The 12032-nt window shown below is 38.3% G+C and overlaps 1 protein-coding gene across 1 annotated transcript in view; it reads right to left on the reverse strand.

Moving 5' to 3' along the window:
- The window catches only part of TM4SF18 (transmembrane 4 L six family member 18), a 48260-nt gene extending 36760 nt beyond the window's left edge, over positions 1-11500 (reverse strand). Inside the window, exons 1-3 of the mRNA XM_006772581.2 lie at positions 11403-11500; positions 11115-11308; positions 7995-8084 (exon numbers count right to left, since the gene is read on the reverse strand). Of these exons, the coding sequence (XP_006772644.1) occupies positions 7995-8084; positions 11115-11291 (267 nt within the window). The 5' untranslated portion in view covers positions 11292-11308; positions 11403-11500. The remainder of the gene's footprint in view (positions 1-7994; positions 8085-11114; positions 11309-11402) is intronic.
- Positions 11501-12032: the final 532 nt, after the last annotated feature.

Genomic DNA, 12032 nt, shown 5'->3' on the forward strand with positions numbered 1-12032 from the left:
CTTACCGGTTGCAACAGCATGGATGGAACTGGAGATCATTATGTTAAGTGAAATAAGCCAGTCAATGAAGGAAAAATACCACATGATCTCACTCATTTATGGATAATAAAGATCATTATAAACTGATGAACAAAAATAGATACAGAGGCAGAGCAGCATCGAACAGACTGTCAAATTACAGCGGGAAGGCTGGGGAGAGTTGGGGGGCAAGGGGTGGGTAAGAGATCAACCAAAGGACTTGCATGCATGCATATAAGCATAACCAATGGACATAAGACACTGGGGGATAGGGGAGGCTAGGGGATTGTCTAGGGCGGGGGGAAAATGGACACATATTTAATACCCTTTGTAATAAAAAATTTTAAAAAAGGGAGTTAATTAGAGGAAATACTTTAATATTGCTATTTTCCCTTTCTCTATAATAGAAGTGTCAGAGATGACAGAAAATTAGTAAAATGTATATGAAAATCTGTCAGATTTTGGGGCGCGCCCCTGTCAGAGTCTGGGGTGCGCCACAGGAACCAGAGTCAAGTTCCTGCCCACCCACATGTGCCTTGAAATTGCGCGAGACCCAGACCCGGCCAGCCCCACCCTCATTGGGCTAGATCCAGATTTGGCTGGCCCAAACCCTGTCAAGCCCTGCTGGGTGTGGTCTCAGGTTGCCTGGCCTGGAGCCGGGGTGTGGGGGTGTGGCCTGAAGTCCCCCCAACCTGGGCCAGGGTGGGGGACGCACCTTGAGGTTCCCTGTCAAGCTCCACATGGCAGAGGGTGAGGCCTCAGGTCCCCTGCCCCGGCCCAGCGCCACGCAGCCTCAGGTCCTTGCTGATTGCTCATTAAGGCTTGTTATGGGAACTTGGCCTCCACTGTGGGTGCAGCCATCTTGTGTTATGGAATTCTTGCCTCCACTGTGGGTGCAGCCATCTTGACTGTTATGGTGTGATGGTCAATTTGCATATCCCATTTTTATTAGATAAGATGTCTATATATATTTGTGTGTATATATATTTCATGAACTATATGTTAAAAAATTTGTCGAAAAGAGAAATGACATACGATGAAGGTTAATCTTGTCTAATGTCTCATTAAATTTTCATTAGTAATTTAAACAAAATTGTTATGAGTGAGTGAATTAATAAATGTGAGATAAAAGTTTATAATAAATGAGCTTTTCAACAAACATTATGTTTTATAAAATATGTCTATTTAAATAGGTTCCAAAATCTTTTTAGTAACTTGAAACCTTAAAGTTTTATTGTTCAATTAAATGATGGTAATTCATTGAGTATCTAGATCATTTCAAAATTAGATAAAATACTGAGATATTAATTACTGAACATAAGTTTATTTACTTTTGACTTCCTATTACAGAGGAATTAATGATAACACATTCTGTGCCATTTTGAAAACTATACTTTGAGAAAGTGTATACTTCTAGAAATGGTAAAATGTATATTCATAAAAACAGTTCATAATTATTTATTCTCTAGTTTTCACTAGAAATTAAGGATTCTGAGGCTTAAAAATTCTAATTAACATATGTAATTAAAGCTAATAGAATAATAAGGGAACAACTTTGTATGCAAAAAAATTAGGATGTGTTTTTGATACAAAAAATATGAGGTATGAAATGGTTGTTGGTTTTTTTTTTTAAGTGTTTTTATTGATTTCAGAGAGAGGAAGGGAGAAGGAGAATCATCAATCAGCTGCCTCCTACTTGTGCCTTGACTAGGAATTGAACCATGACCTTCTGGTTCATGGGTCAATGCTCAACCACTGAGCCATACCAGCTGGGCTGAAAACGTGTTTTTTTAAGAGAAAAAGAGAGTAATTTTGTCCTGGAGGACTGTTAATATCTGTGATAATTCTTTTTTTAAAAGATATATTTATTGATTTCAGAGAGGAAGTGAGAGGGAGAGAGAGATAGAAACATCAATGATGAGAGTGAATCATTGATTGGCTGCCTCCTGCACACCCCCCTCCTGGGGATCAAGCCCACAACCCAGGCATATGCCCTTGACTGGAATTGAACCTAGGACCTTTCAGTCTGCAGGTCGACGCTCTATCCACTAAGCCAAAGCAGCTAGGGCAATATTTAATTATTAACTAATTATTATTAAATTAATTCTAATTATTAAAATATTCTATGTCACAAAAATAACCAGAATTTTGTGTCAATTATAGTAAACTCTCATCAAATCTTTAATTTGGCCACTTTTAAGTCTTTTGCCATTTACAGACAGCTACTTATTTGTTCTGATGCTTTTGCAAAAGTGCTTGTCTTCAAGGAGATTCATGGAAACAACTCTAAGAAGTATATATATCTGAACTGGTAAAAATTTGCTAAAACTCTAATGGAGAAACTGAGGCATTCATAAATTTGCTAACACAAGATCAAATAGTACAAAAATTAATTATATAGTACTGAATAAATTGATGAGGATGATTCATTTTCATGACTTTAAAAAATTGCTGGATTCTTAATATTTTGTTTTCCAGGTTTAAGGAAACTTTTTTCTTTCTTCTCTTAAGCTATGTAAGACTTACAGCAATTTGGTAAAGTATACCTTATGAACAAAGATAAAACAATTGCTTTTCTCCCTACTCTATTCTTCCAGAATTAGAAAATTCTTAGTGATTTTTCTTATTTTCATGGCAATATAGCTATTTGCATAAGTTCAATAAGTCTGTTCTCCTGCCCGGCTACTGTGGCTCAGTGGCTGAGTGCTGACCCATGAGACAGGAGGTCATGGTCTGATTCCAGGTCAGGGCACATGCAAGAGGCAGCTGATTGATGATTCTCATCATTGATGTTTCTCTCTATCTTTCCCTTTCTGTTCCTTTCTCTGAAATCAATAAAAACTTACTTTTAAAATAAGAGTCTGTTTTCCTTATAAGGGAGACAATTGGAAACATTGCATATATTACCAATGCTTTGACTGGAATGCCATATTTAAGAATGTGTATAGAATCAGATATTACAAGACAGCTTTAAGAAACTAAGGTTGATTCTATGGAGCCAAATGAAGCCCCTTGGCAAAACTAGTCTGGTACCTTGCTTACAGGGTTCCCAGCAGCCTTAGCAGGTGAGTAAGAAAGGTCACTTCTGATGGGCCCAGGAAACTTAGGATATTTTGGAGACTTCAAGAAGAAAGAAATTAACCTAAATCTATAGATATTGTAGGCAAAGTCTAGTGGCAAGTTCTTGGCTTGGTTTCTTAACCTTGAGAGGCTTTTAAAGTCTAACTTGAGTAATGAAAAGTTCCAACAAAGCAAACTTTATTTATTCATTTTATTTTTTTTTCAACAAAGCAAACTTTAAAAGAGCTTATATGATCATCACTATTCTTGCTGCTCCTATATGAATAACCAGGCCCAGTTTAATGAGACTAGACTTATTGTGCAAAGAAATTAGTCTTACTTTTATTATCTCTGATAGAAATGGGGTGATTAAAAATTTTTTTAGCAGGAAACTATAACACACCCTTATGCAATCCAATACTAGTTCTGCTCACTTTTTTGGAGGTTTGGTTATCTACCTGTAAACTGGACTGGAGTCTCCAATATCTGGCTACAACTCCTCAAATTAATGTTCCAAATTTCCTCCCACCCGCTGAGTTGGAATCATTGAAAACTAAAACTGCCTTTTCCAAAGCCCTATAAGCTAAAGTTGGACAACTTAATATAAACTTCAGAAAAAATACCACAATGACTCATGTTTAGACAATCTTCATGCCTGTTGTAAGTTTACCAAAATACCTGATAACATCCCCAGGGACATCCAACTACAAACCAGGAAAATCTGTCAGGTTACCATTGCCTGCCCTATTCTATCTGAAGATGCTTGAAGCCCAACCTCTAAAAATCTTTTTAAATGACCTCTAGACTTAAGTTAGTTCTAACCATTAACTTTCCTTTTCGATAGAAATGCTCCAGACTGAGATACTGTTTCCATGGGTTATGGGACAATCTACTAATTCAGTTTGTGGACTGTGATACTTCTTGGGGGAAATTTCAGATGGGGTTCAGGAAATGCTAAGCCCTAAATATGGCATCTTTGAAACCAGAATATTTTAAGCTAAAGGGGTATGAAAAAGTGGCAGAAGCAGAAAGGTACTCTGACTGAAGCCCTCACCCCTGCTTTTCTTCCCTGAAACAGGTCATAGAACTCCCATGTGAAAGGTGTCCTCCCTATACCTGGAAGAAGAAAGGCATTCATATCACCAGAGACAGGGAATTTGGGCTGAGAAATATATATAATCAAACCTTATTAAAGGAAACCTTGTCTTCCCAGTCACTTCTTATCCATTCATTAGCCCAAGCCCTTTTGTCTTGCTAATTCTTCACTTATTTGTTTCTTTATCTAAAAGGTATCAAAGCCTGATGCTCTGACTACTTCTTCAGGACTTTATTCTACTGTGAAAACTACCATGTATATGTAAAAATGTAATAAAATGTGTATGCTTTTCTCTTGTTAATCTGTCTTCCATCAGTTTAATTTTTCAGACCCAGCCACGGACCCTTAAGAAGGTCGACAGGAGAAGGACAATGGCTGTCAACGGGTAGACAAACTGCAAGATAGTGTGTGAGTGAAAGAACGAAGGGAAAATGTGTGGTTGCATGGGGGAGTGTTTGTTTGTGAGTTGAGGGACAGCTATACTCCAGGGGACTGTAGGGGATGGGGTTCCCCTGACCTGGCAGCCTCCACTGCTGCTGGGATCCCTCCTGGAGCGACCAGCTCTAATGAGGAGACCACGCTATCTTGAGGGGGAGAGTGGTACATCTACACAATGGAATACTATGCTGCTGTAAAAAAGAAGGAATTCTTACCATTTGCAGCAGCAAGGATGGAACTGGAGAGCATTATGCTAAGTGAAAGAAGCCAGTCAATGAGAGAAAAATACCACATGATCTCACTCATTTATGGATAATAAAGACCATTATAAACTGATGAACAAAAAATAGATACAGAGGCAGAGCAGCATCGAGCACACTGTCAAACTATAGCAGGAAGGTCGGGGAGGGTTGTGCGGGGTGAGGGGAGGAGGGGGCAAAGAAATCAACTGCAGGACTTGTATGCATGCATATAAGCATAACCAATGGACACAAGACACTGGGGGTTAGGGGAGGCTGGAAGAAGGTCAAGGGGGAAAAAAGGATATGTACTACTCTTTGTAATACTTTAAGCAATAAAACAAAAATTTTTAAAAAAAGAAGGTCAAGAATAACTTTTCCCCCTAAAATGTGAATCTTGTATGATTTCATTTTCCATTCTGGAGCTTCAGAATTTACAAACTGGTACAGACTCAAATTTGCCCTGCTGATGGGGGCTTCATTTAATGTGAATGAGAATGAATTGCCGACATTTACAGTTGAGAGATTTTAGATAAAAATTTTATTTTCTACTTTTTATTTAAAACAGAATTATTGGCCAATTTTGTCATGGTAATAATTGGCTGGACTAGAGTAGTAGCTCCCTTCCTTCCATAAATGGAAAGTTTGCTCTGATGCCTACCAGGCTCACTTCTTTAGCTTCCATCAGATATTCAGCTCCTGGGGACATGTGAGCTGGACTTCTGTTCCAGAGCCTACCGTGAAAGGGCCAAGCAGAGACCCAGGGAATCCCCTCTCCCTTCTTTCTGGTCTTCCCATTGAGATGGCAGTCATCTCATCAGTATTGGTTATAAGACCCTTTTTAGACTCTAGCCTATTTCTAGCATTCATTTGTGTTGGAGATGCTAATACTGAGTTTAGGCAAATTGAACATACTGATTTTTATTGGCATATAAATTTGTTTTCTAGAAATTTCTTGAGTTTCATAGCTTGAATTTACCTAAATTCATTGCTTCCCCTAGGCCCGTGGTTGGCAAACTGTGGCTCACAAGCCACATGCGGCTCTTTGGCCCCTGGAGGTTGGCTCTGCCACAAAATACCACATGCGGGTGTGCACATGCGGTGTGATTGAAACTTCGTGGCCCATGAGCAGAAGCCAGTATTTTGTGGAAGAGCCGGTATTTTGTGGAAGAGCCACACTCAAGGGGCCAAAGAGTCGCATGTGGCTCACGAGCCCCAGTTTGCCTAGCCGAAGTTTGCCGACTACTGCCAGGCAATTTTGAAAGCTTTCCCACAAATATACTACCAGCAGCTACTGGGGGATATCTGGGTCACTTGGTTAAGAAAACACACACACACACACATGAATATTAAAATTTTTCAATTCTTCGCCATGGGCACAGTGCTAAATTAAGCAACTAATTTAGTCTTCCAAAGGCATTAGTTAAAGAAGCATCTTGGCTGCACATTAAAATCTGGTTGCACCTCAGACCAGCCAAGTCAGGGACTCTGGGGGTGAGATTCCAACTCCAAACTCCTAGGTCAGGGGTGAGAAACTTTTTTCTGCCAAGGGCCATTTGAATATTATAACATCATTTGAGGGCCATACAAAATTTTCAACTTAAAATTAGCCTGATATATTTGGTCAAACATTTAATTAACTCACCCCTTATGCCTTGGAAGGGCCAGTCCAAATGATTTTGGGGGCCTTTTATGGCCTGCAGACTGGATGTTCCCCACCCCTGGCTTAGATGATTGCAATGTGCAGCTATGGTGTGGAGCCTTTGCTGCGAAGAATGCATACCAAACCTCTGGGAAAACTCCTCCTAGTTGATAAACATGATGTCCTTGGGCTGCAGGTGACTCATCTATAAAATAGGCATAAGAATGATCTATTTCACTGGCTAAATGTAAAAGAACTATAAAGTGCTATGAAAATATGAATGAGCAATGACAATGATGATGAGGAGAAGAATAATGGAAATGTAGCAGCCCAACTCATGCCTATGTGGCACAGGCTTAGGAAACTGGGGCATATTATTCTCTCTTGATTCTATTTTAATTTTTTTAAAGTTCTGATTTAGAAATGTACATTGCCTATACTTAACAACATGGATGTATCCAAAAATCATTATGCTGAATGAAAGAAGCCAGATACAAAAGACAAATACTGTATGATTTTGTTGATACAAAGTATAAATCAATCTATAATGACAAAAAGCAGATAAAAGATTATTCTTTTGGAGTGATGGAAATGTTCTATATCTTGATTGTGATGGTGCTTTTGAAACAGGAATTTTAGGAGAATATAGGCAGGTTTAGGGAATTTTTAGAATTGGGGTCCATGGAAAAAACACAGGGCTACAGATTGAGAGAAGGTACATTTCCATAACACAAGGAAGCCAGGCATGGTTAAATCTTTATAACACAAGGGAGAGACAACAGTTATATCTCCATAAGATAAGGGTTTCTGGGAGTAGCCAAGAGGTCTATATTTACATAATAAAGGAGGAAGAAAGCCCAGAAGGAATAGGAGGACAATGAGGGAGGAGGACCTCAGGAGTTACTATAGTAACCAATTCGAAAGGGAATATTGACCAATCAGAGGGGATATCAGGACAGAGGACCTGCAGCCTTTATAAGCCATGGAAACAGGAAGGCTGTGGGACCTTTTCTCCTTCCCCAGGTGGGAGTCTGTACTTGTTGCTATACCATCTTCTGTCCTTGGATTCATTCTTTGACTCTGGTGGACAAAGAATTCAGGTTTCAGTCCAAAAAATCCCCTTTCACTTTCATGGGTGTATTCATTGTCAAAAGTCATGGATTTGTACTCTTTTAATGGATGCCACTTATTATATGTAAATGGTCCTCAATAAAGTTGTTAAGAAGAAAAAAATAAGACTATACAAAAATCCAGACTGGAAAAGATAGTATTATTTCTAATCTCATGTATCTTTAAATTCTGAATGTGTGAAAGAACATCAGCAGAACAAAGGTGAAGAAAAACTGTAAAAAAAAAGGAAGATTATTTTTGGAGCAAACTCTTGGGCTCTGTACTAAAAAGATCATGGTGAGGGTACCATAATGTTAATAGTTTTGTGTTTCTGAGTAAGGAAAGAAAGCTAAAGCCCACTCAACCATCTTCACAAAACTGTTGCTCTTACCATGTATTTTTTGCTGCAGTTTTCACTCTGGCAACATTGACAGTTGTTGTCACTCTCTAGGACAAGAAGAGCTACTGCAACCATGAGCATCTGCCATAGGGAAGAGAAAAAAGATCAGAAATAGGTACTAGTGAACATTCATAATCTGAGCACAGTGATTCAGAGCATAGGTTCTAGGTCAGGTAGATCTGGGTTCAAATCCCAGATCTGCCAATGTCTTAACTGTAAACTCGTAAGTCCTTCCTATAAATGGTGTTATTAGAGTACTAGAGGCCCATTGCATGAAGCCTGGCTGGTGATCAGGGCCAATAGAGGCCAATCGAGGCAGGCTGACAGGGGGAAGGGACCACTGGAGGTTGGCCAGCTGCAGGTTGGCTGTGGGATCTCACGGACCACCAGGGGGCAGCTCCTGCATTGAGCTTTTATATATATAGATTATGGGATAATGTATGTACAACTTTGAACATAGCACTTAATTCATAGTAAGTAATTGATAAATGTTAGCTATTATCATCATGGTTAATCAGTCATCAAAATCTAACAAGTAAAGAGGAGTAAATGGTATGGACATGGGAATACCACCTGGCATTTCTCATTGACCCAGTTGTAAAAGACAAAGGAAAGCCATTCACAAATTTTCAGTTTGCAAAGCCTCTCTCCTTTTATTGCTGTCTGGGATTGTAGGTGAGATGCATGGTGAATATGGAAAGACAGTTCTTTTTAAAAAAAATACATTTTTATTGATTTTAGAAGGAAAGGAGAGGGAGAGAGATAGAAACATCAATGATGAGAGAGAATCATTGACAGGCATGTGTCCTTGACCAGAATCAAATCTGGGAACTTTCAGTCCACAGGCTGATGCTCTATCCACTGAGCTAAACTGGCTAGGGCAGTAAAGTAAGTCAGTTCCCCCATGCATTCAAGCCATCTCAGGTACAAATTTTCCAGTGTTTTGTCTGTAGCAAGCCAACAAATTGTGAGAATTCAATATATTCTACTTCCCCCTTTTTTAGTATCTTATGCAAAGCATTGTATTTTGTTCTGGAAAGACATGAATTTCTTGATTTTTATAATTCATGGTTGGAGCAGGTATGGAGCATGTATTGCTTCTGGCAAATTCTCCACACATCTTTTACTCCCACTGTTCCCCAAACTGGATCTTGAAGCTAAGTTCATTGCTATTTTACTGTTTGTGGTCAACATTTCCAGTTTCCAAATTCCTTCAGTCTTTATTTATTTATCAATCAACTTAATTATTTATCTGTATTCCTCTCCTTTCTCTTAAAAGGATTTAATGTACCAACAATAATATTTTTCAAAAAAAAATCTTAGACAATAAAATATAGAGAATAGGTTCTTCCCCTGTTTTAAATTTCACATGAATATAACAAAGAAGTCTTATGTTACCCTCCTTTCAACACAATAGGTATCACAGATTTTAATAGATTTTAATGCAATCATGCCTTGCAACTCTTCCATTTACTCTAATGATATATGGAGGGAAATGAGATAACCAGCTTCATTTTAATATTGGCAGAAATACCTAGACCTAAGCTCTGGAGTCCTATGCCAAAAGAGAAACACAAGCTGGGCCTGTGTTGAAAGAGAAAATTTCTTTTGTTGTTGTTGTAAAACATAATTTCAATACAGAGGGCTCAAGAAAAAGGGAGGAAAGTTACCCATAGCTCTGCCACCCTCACTTGTTTTCATGTATGTATCCCCGGTGTTTTCCCAGTTGTGTATATTTTACATAGTTGCAATCATAATTTATTCACAAGTTTGTTATATCTTTTTTCACTTAAAAAATGTTCATATTCCTTGTTGTTAGACCTTCATCATTACACTTTTCTTCACCGTATAAAATGAATGTATCAGTTTACTTGGCTATTTCTATATTAGGATGCTTCTAACTATGTCCTATTACAAATATTGCTGCCAAAAACATCTGTGTATACATCTCTTTCCTTATTTTGGATTATTTCCTCAGAATGAATTCTCAGATTTAGGATTACTGACTTAGAAGACAGAGCACTCTCATGAATCTTAATATATAATTTCAAATTCACCCAAAAGTTGGCATTTATTTATAGAATCATTGCACCATTTGTTATGTACATATCATATAGTAGTTTTAATAGCAATGGGTATTAATATTTTAAAGTTTACTAATTTAGTATGCAAAATAGTACGAAATGAAAACTGTTTTCCAACATAACTATTCAAGTATTATAAAAATTAAAGCCCCACAAAGATGTAGAGATAGGTTATAATGGATTTGCTTTTAGTTATTGGTGGCATAGTAAGCTTACAGTGTAAAATGTGTTGTTTTTAGTATTGATACTGCCAGGAAAAATCTCTTTTCCTCTGAGTTGTCAACATGATTAATTTTTTTAAAAGAAGAGTTATCAGGAAAACACTCATGGGTTCTTACCATGCATAATTTGATTTAGTTTTCAATATTACTCTCCATTATTAGGGGTGTAATGTCGCACTATTTAATGATGAAATGGCCTATCCTTTGATAAGTATTTATAATCACAATAATCACTGTACTGGGCATTTCATACATGAGATTTTATGCAATGCCTACAACTACCCGAAAAGTAAATGTCATTATCCCCGTTTTCCAAATGAAGACAAGACACTGAGTAACTTGCTCAAGGTCTCATGGCACAAATGCAGAGCTTTGATCTGAACGCGAATTTGTGTGCAGCTCCAAGCCTCTGCTTTTCTGTGCTGTCTTAGTATCAAGCTAGAGAAATTGTGAGTGCAGGTAGAAAGTCTTTCTGAAAAAGAGCAGTGCCACTAGGGATTAAATGGTTTAAGTTGACACACAGAGTTCATGAGGACACAATATTTCTATAGGCCAGTCTCGCAAACTTTTATTAGGACCAATTTTCTGTCCTGCCGAAGCTACAAAAATGAACAGCTAACCAAAATACAAAGCTGCTCTTCAAGTCCCAAGGGACTACTTGCCTCCCCACCCCATCCATCTTTCAAATCCCAAACCCAGGATTAGTGGAACAATTTTACCATTATTGATAACTTTTAGTAGGAACAAAGCAATTCTTAGTAAAAACTTCCCGTTTTGTGATCCCCAGGCTCCCAGATCACACTTACCATGATACCTGAGAAACAGATTCCTTCAAAATACCACACGTAGTTGGTGAGTTTACTGCTGGATGCATAGGAAGTTTGCCCATTTGGGAAATACAATAGTATATTCACAATTATACTCCAAAGCGCAAGCGGAATCAGCAGACCACTTAGGCAGCCTCCACATTTCTGAGACCCCATTTTACCCTACTCAGAACCTGCAGGAGATTACAAGAGTGTAAAATTACATAAAGCCTGTTTTCATCCTACCTATCTCCCCCAACCACCCCCCCCACCCTTTTTTTACATTACCTCCACTTCCTAGGTCAGAGCCCTTTACTTCCTATTCAGGAGGAGCCCAGGATTCAGACAGGACTGCAACTCACAGCCTCTCGCTGTGAAAGAGTGGTTTACTGTTTGGAGAACAATAGATAATGATCTAGGACTGAAGAGCTGAGTTGGTCTTCATCCTGTGCCAGAGGAATGCTGTGTTTTTACTGCTTTTAAAATAAGTAATTTTCCTTTGGATTAGAGTGCTACACACTTAACCCCGAGTACATGTTAAGAAGGAAGTCGGAGCTGGCGCTGACATTGAGTCTGGCAAATTTCATCTAACAGTAGAAGTGGATTAAAGAGAAAACTACCAAGAGAGCTTATACTAGAGCATGGTAGGCATGTGGTATGTTTGCTCAAATGTCCTGTCATTTTATACTGTTTTTAATTCAGTCTTCTTAATTGTGGGCTCCTTCTTCAGCAAGCATTATTTAAATGGCAGGGGACACAAAAAAGACAAACAAAGGGAAAAACAGGCTGATGGTTGAGAAAAATAAGACATCACAGTGTCTGAGTTCATTTTCACAACACCAAGAGTTCATGTTTATTTCCTCTACCTCTCTGAAAAACAATAACAGGGATAAATTCATATCTTTCTTACTGCTTAGG

Source organism: Myotis davidii, unplaced genomic scaffold, assembly GCF_000327345.1.
Source record: "Myotis davidii unplaced genomic scaffold, ASM32734v1 scaffold766, whole genome shotgun sequence".
NCBI classification, from domain to species: Eukaryota; Metazoa; Chordata; class Mammalia; order Chiroptera; family Vespertilionidae; genus Myotis; species Myotis davidii.